Below are 20,118 nucleotides of genomic sequence, written 5' to 3' on the forward strand. Positions count from 1 at the left end.
AAAATCTTTAAAAAAAAAAGAAATATGCTAAATACAGAACGGCAAAAATAAAATCTTAGAATATCCTACCAAACTCACAATAAATACCTCAAGCAGACCAACCTTCAAATGAAATCTTACTAGTAATATTACCGTCACTCCACTACTACACTTTTCAAAACCTGACATATCCTTCAAAGTTGAGTTCAAATGTTACCTGTTCTTATAAGTCTTCTCCTAGTATTTAGATTAAGTGGCCCACTTGCTATTTATCACGCAGCCCACTTTAGTTTTATATGTTTCTTGTGGTATTTTTTTAAATAATGACTCATCTATGTCTATCTTGTTCACTGGACTGCAATCTCCTGGACTATGTTCTTCATTTTGGTTGCTCATGCCATTCTCAAGTCCCAACTATTGTACCTCTTAACAGGATACCCAACTATGGCTGAATAAACTGGAATCATCTAAATATATGGGAGAAGGGGAGGCATTTTAAAAGTTCAAAAATACTGTTCCCTTAATTAAGTTGGACACATTAGGAAAATATACTATGATCATATATACATACAAACAAATTATTAAGGAATGCCACTTATCGGGATGCCTGGGTGGCTCAGTCAAGCCTTCGGCTCAGGTCATGATCCCAGGGTCCTGGGATGGAGTCCAGCATCGGGCTCCTTGCTCAGCAGGGAGTCTGCTTCTCCCCCTGCCTGCCACCCTCCCCTCCCGTTTGTGCACTCTCTGACAAATAAAATCTTAAAAAAAAAAGGAATGCCACTTATCATTGGCGCATACCCAAACTTATCTTGAAACACAGTACTTTTTATAGTGCTTGTTTTCAACACCCTTCATAATCTTTTTTGCTTAGGCAATTTTACAAAGGCCAATTTTTAGATGTGTTAATTCCCAAGCAAAATTATCTTCTTTTTTTCATCTAAAGTAATCAGTTCCAAGAACTATCCAGGGTAAAGAAAATCCAAACAACAAGGCTTATCCCACCAAATAGCTGAAAGACTGGCATCTGCAGAAGAGCTCAATTCTCAAAGCTTCTGTGGATACATACGTGAAAAAAGGATCACTTTCTAATCAGCACAATGATCCTTCAGAACAAAGTTACATGGAACACAATGATCAAAATGGAACACAGTGATCAGGTAAGGAATTATTGGGAAATGCACCGTACAAATATTTGCCATACATTGCCATCTCTTCTTAAGATGTAATGAATACATATTACTTATTACACTATGTCTTAATAGTTCCAAACATGAGAGGTATATCATAGAAACCTCTCAAATATGTCAAATCAAGTTAGATTTTGGGAAATGAAAATTAGCAATTGAAATCAAACATGTTGACTTCACTGGGGAAGCTGTTTAATCATGGAAACCAGTTTTCCAAAGTCTAAGATTATTTCAATAGCTTACAATTTGCCAATGAGAATACTCCACGTAACTACTCACAATTTATTATTCTTATACTCTAATCCTTAATAAGAGTTTTCCCAACTAACCTGACAACAAAACATCGATATGATGTCAGAGTAAGTTCAGATTTTACTTTGAATACAAATAATCTCTTATACTACCAAATAGTTGAGCCTTGAACAACACGACTTTGAACTGCTCAGGTCCACTTATGCATTTTTTTTAAAGTACACCAGTATAACTATTTTCTCTCATGATTTTCTTGTTATTTCCTTTTCTCTAGCTTACTTTATTGTAAGAATATAGTATATAATATATAAAATATACAAAATATGTGTTAATCAACTATTTATGTTATTGGTAAGACTTCCAGTCAACAGTAGGCTATTAGGAGTTAAGTATTTGAGAAGTCAAAAGCCATGGGACTTTTGAGAAGTCATAAAGTCATGGGTTTTTGACTGAACAGGGGCGAGCATCCCTAACCCCTGCATTATTCAAGGGTCAGCTGAAATTTTGGAATCAAAGCTCTCAAAAACTAAGTTTTACAAGTTGTTGCCAAAGTTCATTTGGCAGCAAAACCTGATCTAAACTGTTTATTCCTTTAAGTATGAATGTTCACACGTTTTGCTGCAGAAATACTAATTTGTTTAAGCATGGGTGTGTTGCCTCACATGCAATTGGGGCTATTACATAATATATGCTAACTAATCAATACTATCTAAACGTCAAAAAGCTGAAAATTCTGAAACACACTGGGCCCAACAATTTGGGGGACAGTAGTTAAAAGTCCACAGAGGCATCTGATACAGCAACACATTAAACTGAATATGCCATGAAAATCACACTTGGTTTTCAAAACAACTCATCAGATAACACTCCATACAAGGAATGTAAAGTTTTATTAAAAAGCAATATTCAGGGATGCCTGGGTGACTCAGTGTCTGCCTTCAGCTCAGGTTATGAAGCCCTGTGTCAGGCTCCCTACTTAGCAGGGAGTCTGCTTCTCCCTCTCCCTCAGCCCCTCCCCCCTGATTCTCTCTCTCTCTCAAAATCTTTTAAAGAAATAAAAAATAAAAATAAATAAAAAATTTAAAAAGCAATATTCAAGTTAATTGCACAAAACCTAATTGAGATAAATGGAAACTCCTAACCTAAGGAATGAAAGGAAAAATTCAAACATTCTGCCTGTGCTGGGAACACATTTATACCTAAAATCTCCTTTATAAAAATTTAAAAATAAAGTTCAGGTGGACTTCTGGTGAAGATGGCAGAGCAGGAGGATCCCAGGCTCATCTCATCCTATGGTTGTATCTACGTAACAGCCACAACAGTGCAAATAAAAAAGAAAATGATCTGAGGACTGGCAAAACAGACTCTCCACAGCTAAATGTAGAGACAAGGCCACAATAAAGAGGGTAGAAAGGGCAAAGATGCTGTGGGAACCAAAGTGACCTGTGGATCTGTCAGAGGAAAGGAAGGATACCACGGGCACATACAGGGAAGAAGAGCAGACCCGCAGCTATGCACTCCAGGCATGGAAGACCCAAGACAAATCTCAATAACATTTGGCTTTGAAAGCCAGAAGGACCTAACTTCCCAAGAACTTAAAACTGATGGGGCTTCCCACATTAAATTTTAAAAATCAGCAGGCTCAACACTGGAAGAACCAGGGGGCAACAGGAAATTGAGTCCCCATCCTCAAGACACAGCACAACAAACAACCCCAACAGCATACAAACAGCAGTTTGAAAAGGGCCTGGGGTATACGAGAAGATGGTTTCTTTACTAACCTCAGAGCATGTGCTGGAAGGGCAGGGATCATTGGGAGACTTCTGCAAGACCAAAAAGCTGGCAGGTGTCATTTCCCTCCACATTTCTGTAGGAACCAGCAAAGCACCAACACTCTCCACATACCTTGCTAAAAGCATGCCTCACCCACTATGTCAGTCTGTAGACTGACCCCCTCCGCACCAGCCTGGACTCTGAACAGTTTTCTCAGGTGGCTGCAAGACACCTTCCACAGGGAAGTGACATCGACCTTGCTGGCACCACACATACCCTGCCCCTACATTTTAAGACAGGCCCCACCAACATACCCTTGGCAGGGGACCATCCAAAGAAGTGACACAAACCTGGCAGTGTGCTTACAGCCCCAAGAGTGACCAGCACCACTACAAAATGACTCCTGCCCTGGAGCAGAGGGAAAGATAAGCATACGCATGAGTCCAACTGTGGCCCAGCAGCAGGCTGAGGGCAGACATATGGTCTGATGGCAGGCTCAGGCTACCAACAATAACTTCTCAGGAGACAATATGGGGAGAACACCCTGCAGTTCCGAGCTACTGGATTTCTGATAAATGGCTGGTGTGACTCAACTCAAGCCGAAGGCAAACACCAGACTGGCCCATAACAACACAGGGACCAAACCCTGCCCACGAGAGGCAAACAGAGCCATTGCAGATAACTGGAATGAAGGCAAATGAGGCTCAGCCATAAAATTAGGGTACAACAACACAGGAGACATTCCGGAAGTGTCAGATTCTGGTGAACAGGGGACACTGCACTGTAGGGCACTACAGGACCTGTTCTTCATAAGACCACTACTTATAAGAGCACATGGATAACACATAGAAAAAGACACAGAGAATTGGTCAAAATGAGGAGAAAAAGGAATATATTCCAAATGAAAGAACATGACAAAATCACAGCAAGAGAGCTAAACAAAACAGAGATAAGTAATATGTCTAAAGGAGAATTTAAAGTAATGGTCATAAAGATATTCACTGGAATTGAGAAAAGAGTAGAGAACCTCACTGAGATACCCAACAAAGAGGTAAAAAACATAAACAAGAACCAATCAAAGATGAAGAACTCAATAACTAAAATTGAATATACACTAGAGGGAATAAATAGTAGAGCAGAGGGAGTAGAAGAATGGACCAGTGACCTACAAGACAGAGTAATGGAAAGCAATCAAGGTGAACAGAGGGAGAAAGAAAATAATAAAAAATGAAAACAGACTTAGGGAACTCGGTAACACAATCAAGCATGGTAACAGGCACATTATAAGGACCCCAGAAAGACATGAGAAAGAAAAAGGGGCAGAAAATTTACTTGAAGAAATAACAGCTGAAAACTTCCGAAATCTGGGGAGGGAAACATACATCCAAATTCAGGAGGCATGAAGAGCCCCCAATAACATCAACCCAAGAAGATCCACACCAAGACACATAGTAATAAAAATAGGAAAATGTAGTGGTAAAGAAGAATTTTAAAAGGAACCGGAGAAAAGAAAACAGGTACATGTAAAGGAAACTCCATAAAGATATGAGCAGATTTTTCAGAAGAAATTTTGCAGGCCAGAAGAGACTGGCATGATATATTCAAAGCACTGAAGGAAAACAAAACTGCAACCAAGAATACTCTCTCCAAAAAGATAATCATTCAGAATAGAAAGATAAAGAGTTTCAGACAAATAAAGTTAAAGGAATTCATCATAACTAAACCAACTGTACAAGAAATATTAAAGGGGATTCTCTGAGTGGAAAGGTAACACCATAAATAGGAGTAAGAAAAGTAGGTAGCACTAAAGCAGTAAAATTAAGTATATCAATAAAAATCAGTTAAGGGATTCACAGGGATTCACAAAATAAAAGGAAATAAAGTAGGATATCATATAGCTAAAACATGGAGCGGAGGGGTAAAAATTTAGTGCTTTTAGAATGGATTCAAACTTAAGTAACCATTAACTTAATATAGACCGTTACATGCAGAAGATGTTTTATATAAGACAACCACAAATCAAAAACAACTGATATGCAAGAAAATAAAGAGAAAGGAATCCAAGCATATCTAACAAAGCCAGCAAACAATGAGAGAAGAGAGCAAGAAAAGAAAGGAACAGAAAAAAAAAAACCACAAAACCATAAAACAAGTAACAAAATGGCAATACATGCCTACCAATAATTACTTTGAATGTAAATGGACTAAATGCTCCAATCAAAAACCACAGAGTGACTGAATAGATAAGAAAGCAAGACCCATCTATATGATAACAACAAGAAACTCACTTCTGATATAAAGACATAAAGTGAAGGGATGGAAAAACATTTACCATGCAAACAGATGTAAAAAGAAAGCCAGGTAGCAGCAATACATGTAATGGAAAAACAGACTTTAAAACAAAGATTGTAACAAGAGACAAAGAAGGATACCATATAATCATAAACAGTACAACCCAAAAAGAAGGTATAACAACCATAAATGTTTATGAACCCAACACTGGAACACCCAAAAACATAAAACAGCTAATAACAAAGAAAGTAATCAATAGTAAGATAATAATTGCAGAGAACTTTAACTCCCTGCTTACAACATTCAAACAGAAACCAACATGAAAACAGTAGCTTTGAAGGACATATTGGACCAGATGGATCTAATATATATATTCAAAACATTCCATCCTAAAAGAGAACATAATTCTTTGCATGTGCACATGGAACATTCTCCAGACTAGATCACATGTTAGGCCACAAAACAAATCTTAACAAATTCAAAAAGATCAAAGTCATACCATGCATCTTTTCCAACCACAATGCTATGAAGTCAACCACAAGAAAAAATGTGGAAGAACACAAATACATGGAGGTTAAATACACACTACTAAACAATGAATGTGTCAACCAAGATATCAAAGAGGAAATAAAAAAAATGCAAGGAGACAAATGAAAATGAAACCACAATGCTCTAAAATCTTTGGCATGCAGCAAAAGCTATTCTATCAGGGAAGTTTATATATAACATAACAGGCCTACCTTAAGAAGAAAAAACTCAAATAAACAACATAACATTACACCTAAAGAAGCCACAAAAGGAAGAACAAATGAAACCCAAAACTTCTGGGAGGAAGAAATAATAAAGTTCAGAGCATAAATAAACAAAACACAAATTTAAAAAAATGGATCGATGAAACCAGAAGGTGGTTCTTTGAAAAAAATCAACAAGACTGATAAACTTTTATCCAGACACATCAAAAAAATGAGGATTCAAATAAAATCAAAAATGAAAGAGGAGAGATAACAATGGACACCACAGAAATAAAAAGGATTGTAAGAGAATATTATGAAAAATTATATGTTAACAAATTGAACAAAATAGAAAAATGGATAAATTTCTAGAAACATATAACCTCCCAAAACTTCATCGTAAAGAAATTGAACATTTGAACAGATAAACTGCCAACAGTGAAATTGAAACAGTAATCAAAAAACTCCCAACAAACCAAAGTCCAGAACCACGTGGCTTCACAGGTGAATTCTACTAAATATTTTAAGAAGAATCTTCTCAAATTATTCAAAAAAACGGAAGATGAATGAAAGTTTCCAAATTCACTCTACAAGGCCAGCATTACCCTGATTTAAAAAAAAAAAAAACAGATAAAGACATCCCTAGAAAAGAGAACGGGGGCCAGTATCTCTGAAAAACACAGATACAAAAATCCTCCACAAAATACTAGCAAACAGAATCCAACAATACATTAAAAAAATCATTCACATGATCAGGTAGGATTTATTCCTGGGCTGCAAGGGTGGTTCAATATTTGCAAATCAACCAATGTGATATGTCACAGCAATAAGAGAAAGGATAAGAAACATATGATCAATGATCATTTCAATAGATGCATAAAAAGCATTTGACAAAGTATAAAATCCATTCATGATCAAAACTCTCAACAGAGTACGTTTAGAAGGACCATACCACAACATGATAATGGCCATATATGAAAAACTCACAGCTAATGTCATACTCCATGTTCACCATGGAGTTCACTGAGAGCCTTTCCCCTAACGTCAAAAACAAGACAAGGATGTCCACTCAAACCACTTTTATTCAACAAGGTACTGGAAGTCCTAACCACAGTCATCAGACAAAAAAAACAAATAAAAGGCATCCAAATTGGTAAGGAAGTACTAAAACTTTCATTACTTGTGGATGACACAATACCATATATAGAAAACCCTAAAGACTCTACCAAAAAACTACTAGAACTGATAGATGAATTCAGTAAGGTCACATGATACAAAATCAATGTACAGAAAACCACTGCACTTCTATACACTAATAATGATGTACAAATGTCACTAATAATGAATTACAAATTAAGAAAACTGTCCCACTGACAACTGTACCAAAAATAATAAAATACCTAGGAATAAAAGTTAACCAAGGAGGTGAAAGAACTGTACTTTGAAAACGATAAAACGCTGATGAAAGAAACTGAAGATGACACAAACAAATGGAAAGATATTCCATGCTCATGGCCTGGGAGAACAAATACTGTTAAATATCCCTACTACCCAAAGCAATCTACAGATTTAATGCAATCCCTATCAAAATACCAACAGCATTTTTCACATAACTGGAACAAATAATCTTAACATTTGTATAGAAAAACAAAACATTCTGAATAGCCAAAGCAATCTCAAAAAAGAAGAGCAAAACTTGAGGTATCACAATCCCAGATTTCAAGATATACTACAAAGCTGTAGTAATCAAAACAGTATGGTAGTGGCACAATAACAGACACATAGATCAATAGAACAGGATAGAAAGCCCAGAATTAAACTCAACATTATACAGTCAATGAATTTTCAACAAACTTTTTCAACAAGGGCAAGAATATGCACTAGGAAAAAGATAGTCTCTTCAACAAATGGTGTTGAGAAAACTGGACAGCAACATGCAAAAGAATGAAAGTGGACCACTTTCTTACATCACACACAAAAATAAATTCAAAATGGTTTAAAGACCTAAATGTGAAACCTGAAAACATAAAAATCCTAGGAGAGAGCATAAGCAGTAATTTCCCTGACATCTACCATAGCAACATTTTTCTAGATATGTCTTCTGAGGCAAGGGAAAGAAAAGCAAAAATAAACTATTGGGACTACATCAAAATAAAATGCTTCTGCACAGTAAAGGAAACAATCAACAAAACTAAAAGACAACCTACAGAATGGGAGAAGATACTTGCAAACAATATATCCAATAAAGGATTAGTATCCACAATACATAAAAAACTTAACACAACTCAACACCAAAAAAAAACCCACAAATAATCCAATTAAAAATGGACAAAAGACATAAACAGGCATTTTTCCAAAGAAGACATCAAGCTGGCCAATAGACACATGAAAAGATGCTCAACATCACTCATCATCAGGAAAATGCAAATCCAAACCACAATGAGATATCATCTCACACCTGTCAGAATGGCTGAAATCAAAGACACAAGAAATAAAAAGTGTTGGTGAGGATGTAGAGAAAAAGGAATCTGTTGGTGAGTATGCGAACTGGTGCAGCCACTGTGGAACCCAATATGAACATTCCTCAAAAATTAAAAACAAAATTACCATATGATCCAGTAATTCCACTAGCATTTATCCAAAGAAGAGAAAAACACTAATTCATGAAGATATAAGCACCCCTATAAAGTTTATTATAGCATTATTTACATAGCCAAATTACAGAAGCAACTCAAATGTCCAAAAACAGATGGATAAAGATGTGGTATGTATATATACAATGGACAATTACTCAGCCACAAAAAGAATGAAATCTTACTGTCTGCAACAACATGGATGGATCATGAGAGAACAATGCTAAATAAGTCAGAGAAAGACAAATACTTATGTTTCACTCATATGTAGAATTTAAGAAACAAAACAAATGAACAAAGAAAAAAGACAAGCACAAAATAACAGGCTGTTAACTAGAGAGAACAAATTGATGGTTACCAAAAGGGAAGGAGGAGATGGGTGAAATAGGTGAAGGGGATTAAGAGTACACTTGTGATGAGCACTGAGTAACGTATAGAGTTGCTGAGCCACTATATTATACACCTGAAACTAATATAACAGTGTATGTTACACTTCCTGGAATTAAAATTTAAAGAAATAAATAAACAACCAAGCTGGAGTTGGAATATAAATAAATAAATTTTTTAAATAAATGAATGTTTATCATGTCCCTGGTTAACTGACAGGTTTACTAACTTAAAAAAAAAAGACAACTCAAGTGACATATGTACATGTATTATACAACTGATTTTTAAGAACTGCAATAGTGATTAAAAATTATTTTTATAACTCTTTTTTTGGGGGGGGTATCACTGACTGACTAACTGACCCAAACCCTAATTGTCCTAGTTCTCTATCTCCTCAGAGTAAGGTAATTCATCTACTTCTTGATTTTTCTTTTATTTTGTTATTGTTATAGATAGAATGTCTGTTCATGTGATTAGAAAAAATTGACAAGCATCAGCAGTGGGTTTAATGATGTAAATTTAAAGTTCTCAGAGAATTTCACTGGACACAAAGTTAATCTGTCCAATTTAAAAAGTCATATGCAAGGATGCCTGCCTGGCTCAGTTGGAAGAGCATGCAACTCTTGATCTTGGGGTTTTGAGTTCGAGCCCCACACTGGGCACAGAGATTACACAAAAAGTCATATGCATGGCAAGGCAGTTAAAACTTCCACACACTATGCTATACCAGCACCAAGCACACATCTCCAATACATGAATATATACCTACTGAACTACTGGCACAGGTCTGATTTTCCTTCATAAACTACTGTTTATTACTCCAGAAAAAAACACTAAACTTTGGTAAAGAAATTCTATTACCTACCCAACAAACCTGGCATATCTGATATAGAATACTAACAATATTTGAAATACCTTCCAATGATGGCATAAAAATAAATGAAGGCTTTTTAGTAAATCTTTCAAGAATTTTTAAAGAGCTTTTTCCTAAATAGTAACCTTGCATTTGACTGGCTTCAGGGAAAATTAAACAATGTAGTTATTCAAAAGGGTAAAAGCATAAATTATGAATTTATTTATTTTTGCATACCTGAAGATTGGCAAAATCCAGTATGTGAAGACAGCACTAAATTTTCAGTCACAGGCTTAATTTTCTGCTCATCACTGCTCCCCTCGCCCACAGAATTCTGATCATCATCTCCTATATCAGAAGATGATGATGATGTAATATCAGCTTGCTTCCTTTTAGTGCTTGTTCTTAGGGAGTTTCTCATTTTCTCCTTGACACTGACTGTCTTCTTTTTAGCTGAAGTTCTCTGTTTCTTCAGCTTTTTATTATCTTCAGAACTTTCCTCACCATCAGAAGATGATGAGCCACTATGTATTTCCTTGGTATTTCTCTTTGAATTTAAATTTCTTCTTTCCCTCAGTTCTATTCTTTTCAGTCTCTTATCAGAAGAATCACAACCATCTTCTTTCATGGAGTATTTCTCAGTATCAGATGACGAACAATCTTGTTTCTTCCTTGAACTCTTTTCAGGCAAGTTGCATCTTTTCTTCACTCTACCGGATGCCCCATTCTTACTCCTTTTATCTTCCGAAGAATCACAACTATCTCTTTTTCCCTGTAATTTCTCAGCATTATCGGATACTTCATCCTTCTTTTTAGAAGTTTTATCTTTTATTTTTTTACTTTTCTTTTCTCCATGAGTCGTGTCATTCTTATTTTGTTTCATGCCTTTAGGAAAACGAGAAATTTCTTCTCCCTCCGGTAATTTCTCGGTGCTATCAGATGATGATTCATACTGTTGTTCTATCTTAATTACATTTTTCTTCAAGTCTGTAGTTTTCTTTTCTTTTACTTCAGTTCCCTTTTTGCTCTGCTTTTTATCATCTTCAGATGATTCATCACTCTGCTCTTTCTTTGGGAAATTCTCAGCAATGTCAGATAAGCCAGCCTGTACTTTCTTACTCGATTTGGTTTTCAAGTGCTTACTCTTTTCTTTAGTTTCAGCAACCTTTTTGTCTTCTGGAGAATTAGAACTCTCCTCTTTCCCTGAAGGCAGCTTATCAGCACCATCAGAAGAAACACCTGACTGCTGCTTCTTAGAGATTCGATCTCTTAAGTCCATGTTGGTCCTGTCTTTATCAACTGGGCCTTCTACTGAAGAGAAATTCTCTCTCTCTTGTTTCCTTTCAGCATCATCAGATGATCCTTCTTGTGCAGTCTTCACATTTTTCTGCCCTTGATTATCCATTCCCTTTTTTCTGTGTTTTTCATCTTCAGAAGAATCATAATCTTCTTTATTTGGAACTCTTTTTTTGGTTGTTCTGGCAGCCCCAATTTTACTCATGCTCTTTATCTCTTTTTCTAATTCTGAGTCATAATTGGAAGATTCAGACTGGTTTTGTCGTTTCTTTTTAGAAATTATAGACCTTTTAGCTGATTTACCTTTTTTAATATCATAATCTGAGCCAGAAGTAGAACTTTTTCGTTTCCGTTTTCCTTTATCATCTTTCCCTGTTTGACTCTTTAAATCATATAAAGTCTTCTCGTGATTTGTATGAGTTTCATTAATATCAGTATCTGAAGAAGAACTGTGACTCATCCTGGATACCTCTTTGAGGATTGCTAACATTTCATCAGAATCTGAATTCTGATCCACAATCTCTGACTGCTTAGATTTAGGCAATTTATTAGGTTTAGGATTATCTATAGCACTGTCAGAAGAATTCCGCTTATCCTTTTTTCTCATTGGAACTGATAGTTTTTGTTTCTCCCTAACTGTTTCATTACTTTCTTCATCTGAATTAGATGTTGCAGGATTGGTTTCTGTCTGTCGCCTCAAGGGAGTAGTCTTTACACGTGGAGATCTTCGGAGATCAGATTCTTCTGAAAGTAATGGAACTTCACTTTCAAACAAATGCTCATTATCATTCTTTTCCTGTCCAAGTCCACAGTTCTCTGGCTTGGGGTTCAGACCAGAACTTTTATAGCCATCTTTGTCTTGTGGTACTTCCTGACAATCAGCACCTTTAATTGGAGAATTAGAAAGGGAAACAGGGGTGAGTTTAACATATAATTCTTTTGTTACTTTAGCTGTAGTTTTTGACTTAATACCTCTTCTGTTGTCTTTTGAAGTAATATTTAATTTTACAGAAGAACTCTCCAGTTCTTGCTCAGTTCCACTATTGCCATCTCCCTGATTATCTGCTGAACTCTGAACTTCCATAGCTGTCTCAAGATTCTCAAAAATGTCTTCTGGAACTGAGGAAGGAACAGAAACAATATCCATGTCTAAATCTTCGGAAGTGTTAGCAGGTTCATACTGAGGTTCTTCTTTTTTATCAGATTTCTTATGTTCACCACTGGCGCTTTTATTTGCTCTTTGTTCCTGTACTGTAATACTCTGATCCATGTGCTCACTATCCACCTGCTTTCTTGCCAGTTTAACTTCTGATTTTGAAATATCTTTTCTTTCTAAAGCACAGGGTTTTTCTCCTTTTCGTACTTTTGTTTCAGACTTAGCATCTATGACCTTATGCTCTTTGGTATTTTTCTCTTTGTTTACAGCATCCAAAGCTCGAATCTCTGAATTCAAATCTTCTTCTAATGCAAGATGAGCTTTCTTGATATCAGCTAACACAGATTTAAAAGCCTTAAGCTGGCGTAACTTTGTAGCAGAATTGGTTTCTGAATTATCTGCTGCCTGCTTCAAAAACTTGATGTAACTGGAGTTCATGTTAGTTGTGGTCTCAATCAGTTTTTTTGCCTTCTTAATCATCTCTTTGGGCACAATTAGTGCTGAATAAGAGTAGGTTACTGAACCAGAACATGAATCATCTAATTTCTTTTCTTCTCCATTACAACTGGAACTATTTTTCTTTGGAGAAAATCTGGGTGTATGGTCATATACTTTATTACTCTTTTCATTGTCAACTTTTATCTTCTTCTTATTTTGTTGCAACAACTGTTCTAAATTTTCAAATACGCTATTACATGCAGTGACCAAGTCCAACAAAGGTTCTGGGTGACATATGTAGCAATACCACTGGTTGTTTTCATCCATTATTGTAGAGAGCTCCTTTCGACCAAGGTTGCGCAGAATGCATTTCTTGCAGAAGGCATTATGGCAAAAGTCGCAACAAATCAAGTTTCCACCTTCTGCGCACCACCTGAAATTATTAAAAGATGGAAATATTATTCTAAAATGAAACTCACTCTAAATTTTTTCATTATTAAAGCAATTTAAATTTTCCTGCCAGGAATTTTAACAGTAATTTGGGTCATCTGCTTATTCTTCACTGGAAACTTAAAACAGATATAAACCTAAGGTTTTGTGGAAAAGAATAACCTTCCATTAAAGACATTAATGACAATACTAGAAAAAAATGGATCTAAAAACATAATATCTAAGAATTTTCCCCAAAAAAGTAGACAATACTGAATTTTAGTTCATCTTGATTTATTACCTACCTACATTGTTCATCCATTCCATCAGAGTCACGGCTAATATCATCACTCATGTAATATTTAAAGCAATTCTATTAAAACAAAAGGGGAAGGGGAAATTTTATATTCAAAATGGATAACATTCATAAAAGACAAAAACTTTATTTTTAAGTCATTAAAAAAGTAAAGGGAATGTGTGTGTGTGTGTGTGTGTGTGTGTGTGTGTGTGTGTTTTACAAAATCAAAGCAAAACCACTGCACTACCCAATACTAGTATTTTCCAGACATAGGAATACCTCAATAAATTAATCCCTTGAAATAGATTCCATACCATCAAATACCACTAATTCCTTATATAAAGTTTATAAAAAATTTTGGTAAAGCAAGTTTCTGATTTCATACGACTAGCTACTAAACCTCTACATAAAGATGTATTAGATGTTGCTGCTACTTAATGAATTCAATAGCCTTCATACATAAACAGCTGCTATGTGTACAGCTAAACAACATTATCCTACATTAAGCTACATTCTCTTTCAATCTCAAAACATTATGCAAGATAGGAAGTATTACACCCAATTTGAGAGAAAAGGCTAATACATAAGTAAATCTCCTCAAGTCATACAACTAGGTAACAGACAAAGCTGGTATTCAAATCCAAATCTGATTGACTTTAAATTCATTTTCACTAATCTGGAGAAAGTGAAGATTCCATGCCCAGTGATGAAAGGTACTGATCACCAAAATGGGCTGGCTCAACAGACTGGCCCTTGGAAAAAAACAATTATATCTATTAGAAAAGAGAAAGGAAACGCACATTAAAATCCAGCAATATGAAACTCAGCTATCCCATTTTAAAACTAGAAGCTACAACATGTCCCCCTAAATAGGCTCCTGACTGAACTGAATTCAAGGAACAGAGGGACACAAATTGCTAAAGGAAAAAGTAAATTTAATCCACTTAAGTGGGTCTATATCAAAAACTCATATAATAAAAGACCTAGAGGGGTGCCTGAGTGGCTCAGTCGGTTAAGTGTCTGCCTTCAGCTCAGGTCATGATTTCGGGGTAGTGAGATGCAGCCCTGCATCTGGCTCTCTGCTCAGCGGGGAGTCTGCCTCTCCCTCTCTCTCTGATCTTCCTCCCCACTTGTGCCTCTCTCTCTCTCTCTCAGATAAATAAATAACATCTTTAAAAAAAAAAGACCTAGAACTGCATTTCAAGGAGGCATTTTGTTGGGAAACAAACTAACACAGAATTAATCTTAGCAGTAATGAGTTAGGGAAATCATAACCTTGATATAGATATTTAAAATTAACTCCAAGGTATTACTAATAAAAGAGTATACACAGACTGTTAAAACGATCTTCAACACATATGAAGCATTTTTAATTCTATCATCACCAACTTACGTCAAAACTCTGTCCCAGGTGGAGAGTTTAGATTTGGGTAATTAGAATACATAAGAGGGAAGGTTATAAAACATACATCTGCACACACGTATACTCTTCACACCATGCTCTGCTTCACTTACCAGCCTTTGAATACCATACTGCCTCTGCTTAGAATATGCTGAGCCAATCCCACTTCACCAGGCTAATTCCTATTTATAGTTCAGATATCAGCTTATATCATCTCCATTATAAAGCCCCCCTACCCAACTCCAAAGTACACAGGTTTCCTGTGTGTTCCCATAGTACACAGTATTTCCCCTATCATGGCACTTACTGGGCTTTTTGTAATGTCTGTCCTCCTCATTACAATATAAGCCCTCCAAAGACAGAGACCATGTCCATCTTCTTCATCACTATGAACCAAAAGTCTGACACTGTAAGCCAAATGTCTAACACATAGTAAAAATTCAAATATTTGTGGAATGAATTATAAACAGATCATTACATACCTTACAAATAAGTACTTGCAGTGAAGGATGTCTATAAATGGAATCTTTTTGAAAATGATTGACCTGCTGTCCACAAGCTGTGCAGCTCACAATCCCATGAAGCCCATCTTCTAGGAGAAAGGAGTGACCATTATTCAGACATACACACACACACACACACACACACACACACACACATAAAAAAAGATATTTACTTTAGTCAGCATTTTGCAATTTTCACATTAGAAATTAAATACTTCATAATCCTTAGAAAAGTGACATTTTGGATACAAAAGGCTAATAATTTTACGGACTTACTAAAAACATGAGCACCTTGGCAAATTCCAGAACTACAAATCCTGTTTCCTTTTACAGATGCAAATCCTATTTCTCACAACTTGATAAAACATGAAGAGACTCCATAAGAAAAGTTCTAAAAATAGGTGGCAAGAGTTCTTTTTCATTTTGCTATTGCTCTGCAAATAAATTATCAGTTCTTAAAGAATGGGGAAGCAAGTGACATATGTGGAACAGTCTTTTGCATCCTTATACTTAAAAGTTAGGTATATGCCATTAATTTTTTTATACTCAAAATGAAAATGTCTGCACAGACTCTTCCAATATGGTATGTGAAAACCTGATAATTTTAAATTATTGATTTCTTACCTCAGATTTACCTCAATACTATCCATAATCCCCATTAACCTGTCGTCTATTTCACTATCTACTCCATATTAGCACTGTCTGCTATTTCCAATTAAGGACAAATAAGACATGCAGGTTTATCTATCTATCTTGGCATCAAAACCTGAGAATGACTTGGAGGAGGGGGATGGTAGAGCCCCATTCCACAGTGTCTGCAGGAAAACAGACTGAAGATAACGCAATGCAACAAAGAGGAAACCTCTCCCGCCTCACTCTCATCCCTAGTTCTGCTTAGAGCAGTGCTTCACAATCTGAGGTGAACATCAGAATCATCTGAAGAAACTTTTTAAAAGCAGAGACAGCCATTCCCACCCCTAAACCACTAAATGAGAATCTCCTAGACATTTTTTAGTTTTACAGATGATTCTGGTGTGCAACCAAGATCTTGATATAAGATGATAGATTATGATTCCAAACCAGCCAATGAAAATGCCTGCATTCACAAATAAAAAGGAAATAATTAAAAGAATAAACTATATCTCTAAATAAAAGACAAAACAATACACACATTTCCCACCTCTCAATTTTCTTTCTTTCTTTCTTTTTTTTTTTTTTACTCTTTAGGTCCAAATCACCATGGACTCAAACATTATCACAAATATTCTTATTTGCAGAAGTCAAAAAAAAAGTTTAACCAAGTTTTAAGGGTACCATCATACTTTTCCAGACAATATAGAGAATTTGAAGATTCACTATATAAGTTGCTAATATTTTATATCATACTGTCCTACATTAGTGTTTGATCTTGAGTATTAATATATTCTGTATTTGTTTTAACAGAAACAAATACACAGTGTACTTCATTTCAAACAATGATTGCATTAAAATATACTAATAAGATAAAAGCTAGAATATGAATGCTCATCCAATATTAACATAATAAATATTAAGCATCTTCTATAAGCTTTTGCACATATATCACTCAAAAATTAAACAAAACTAGGTGATCCTTTGGAGAATTTCTCCCACATCTGCACAAAGAACCATATATACGATATTCATTGCAGCACAAAGTAGGAAATTAGAAAACTTTGAAAACAAAAAATTGGAAATAACTTCCATTTGGGAAACGGACAGTGGTTTACTCATATAACAGAATTCTATAGAACAGTGGAAAATAAAAAACTAGATGTACATTCACTGTGATGGACACACTTCAAAAGCAGTGCTGAATATGAAATGTTGCAAAAGGATATACACAGGATACTACTTTGCATATTTTAAGTGAAAAATAAATGCTTTACAAATAAACATGTATAGGAAAAATATAAAAACATGTATGAAAATAATACACACACATGCATAGAACCTTCAAAATAATCATTATTAGAGGGGTGGGAGGAGGAGGAAATGGAGAAGTAAGACTGAACCAATATTTCACTTAAGTAATGGTGAAATGTTACTTTATGTACTTGTTTCTATATGCTTTACATTTTTATTTTTAGTTATGAAATATCTTAATGGTTATAACAGTGTATAAATGGAAAAGAGGCATTTTCACTTCTTAGTTCAACACATTTTAATAGATTTAAAGAGAACAAAATTCTATAAAACATTTACGATAACAATTGAAGATGACACAAAGAAATGGAGACATTCCATGCTAATGGATTGGAAGAACAAATATTGTTAAAATGTCTAAAATTACTTAAAGCAATCTACACATTTAATGCAATCCCTATCAAAATACCATGGTACAGCATTTTTCACAGAGCTTGAACAAACTATCCTAAAATTTGCACGGAACCACAAAAGACCCCAAATAGCCAAAGCAATCTTGAAAATGAAAAGCAAAACTGAAGGTATCACAATTCCAGACTTAAATTATTTACAAAGCTGTAGTAATCAAAACAGTATGGTACTGGCACAAAAACAGACACATAGATCAATAGAAGAGAATAGAAAACCCAGAAATAAGCCCATAATTATATGGTCAATCGTTGACAAAGCAAGATAAGACTATCTCCAGTGAGAAAATGACAGTCTCTTCAACAAATGATATTGGGAAACCTTGATAGCTACATGCAAAAGAATGAAACTGGACCACTTTCTTTCACCATACACAAAAATAAACAAAAAATGGATTAAACACCTAAATGTGAGACCTAAAACTATAAAAATCTTAGAAGAGGGACACATAGTTCGCTCTGTCAGTGGAGCGTGCGATTCATGATCTCAGGATTGTGAGTTTGAGCCCCATGTTGGGTATCGAGATTACTTAAAAATAAAACCTTTAATAAAAAAAAATCCAAAGTGGGTGTTATATGCAACTAATGAAACACTGAACATTACATCAAAAAACTAATGATATACTATACGTTGGCTAATTCAAGTTAAATTTTCAAAAAATCCTAGAAGAAAGCACAGGCAGTAATGTACCTGCCATCCGCCATCACAACACTTTTCTAGATATGTCTCCTGAGGCAAGGGAAATAAAAGAAAAATAAACTCTTGGGACTACATCAAAATAAAAGGCTTCTGCATAGTGAAAGAAACAATCAACAAAACTAAAAGGAAACCTACAGAATGGGAGAAGATATTTGCAAATGACATCTGATAAAGGGTTAGTATCCAAAACATATAAAGAACTTATAAAACCCAACACCCAAAAAATGAATACTCCAATTAAAAAATTGGCAGAGGACATGAACAGACATTTCTCCAAAGACGACATCCAGGTGGCCAACAAACACATGAAAAGATGCTCAACATCACTCATTATCAGGGAAATGCAAATGATAAATACAATGAGATATCACCTCACACCTGTCAGAATGGCTAAAATCAAAAACAAAAGAAAAACAAGTGTTGACAAAGATATGGAGAAAAAGGAACCCTCTTATAGTGTTGGTGGGAATGTCAACTAGTGCAGCCACTCTGGAAAATGATACGGAGGTTCCTCAAAAAGTTAAAAATAAAACTATCCTACAATCCAGTAATTGTACTAGGGTATTTACCCGCAAAATACAAAAATACGAATTCAAAGGGACACATGCAAATATTTATAGAAGCATTATTTACAATAGCCAAATTATGTAAGCAACCCAAGTATCCACTGACAGACGAATAAAGAAGATATGGTATATATACACAATGGAATATTATTCAGCCATAAAAAGGAATGAAATCTTGCCATTTGCAATGACATGGCTACAGCTAGAGAGTATGACGCTTAGGAAAATAAGTCAGAGAAAAACAAATACCATATGACTGCACTCATATGTGGAATTTAAGGGGAAAAAACAAGCAAAAGAAAAAAAGAGAGATAAATCAAGAAACAGACTCTTAGCTATAGCAAACAAAACTGATGGTTACCAGAGGGGAGATGGGGATGGGTAAAACAGGCGATGGGGATTAAGGAGTACACTTGTCGTAATAAGCACTGTGTGATGTATGGAACTGTCGAATCACTATACTGTACACTTAAAACTAGTATCACACAGTATGTTAATTATACTGGAATTTAAAATAAAATTATTGTGTCAGATAGAAAAATTAGGTGTAAAATATACTTTCTAACAAACTGAGGAAAAGGTTATCAATAGGCTATGGTGTTTTTAAAAAGTGGCTCCTGAAACCGTGGATATAGCTGTATCTTTATGTTTCCTTTTGTTTCAAATCAATACAAAATTACTTTATACACGATTTACCTTATTGATAGTTTCCTAAACTAGGCTTCAATTATAGAACTAACTTTCCTAAGAAGTTTGAATATTAACTAGCAATTCAGTACTTCAGATCACTAGTTTATTCATACATGTATATATAAGTAAACAGTTAAATTTCCTGTGTGATTTCTAACTGTTTAAAGATGTAGCAAATCATTAAGACAAAAATTAACATGAG

At 35.1% G+C, this 20,118-nt stretch overlaps 1 protein-coding gene across 14 annotated transcripts in view; it reads right to left on the minus strand.

Annotated features, from left to right (window-relative positions):
- The window catches only part of ATRX (ATRX chromatin remodeler), a 324,331-nt gene that overhangs the window by 207,551 nt on the left and 96,662 nt on the right, over window positions 1-20,118 (minus strand). For 5 of the 14 annotated variants that reach the window (XM_048213853.2, XM_026480116.4, XM_048213850.2 and 2 more), the window contains 3 exons: window positions 15,589-15,698; window positions 13,712-13,779; window positions 10,325-13,410 (listed from right to left, as the gene is read on the minus strand). In XM_048213853.2, coding sequence (XP_048069810.1) covers window positions 10,325-13,410; window positions 13,712-13,779; window positions 15,589-15,698 — 3,264 coding nt within the window. The remainder of the gene's footprint in view (window positions 1-10,324; window positions 13,411-13,711; window positions 13,780-15,588; window positions 15,699-20,118) is intronic. The other 9 variants (XM_048213854.2, XM_048213847.2, XM_048213851.2 and 6 more) reach the window with 3 other exon arrangements.

This window comes from Ursus arctos, chromosome X (assembly GCF_023065955.2).
Source record: "Ursus arctos isolate Adak ecotype North America chromosome X, UrsArc2.0, whole genome shotgun sequence".
Lineage (NCBI taxonomy): Eukaryota > Metazoa > Chordata > Mammalia > Carnivora > Ursidae > Ursus > Ursus arctos.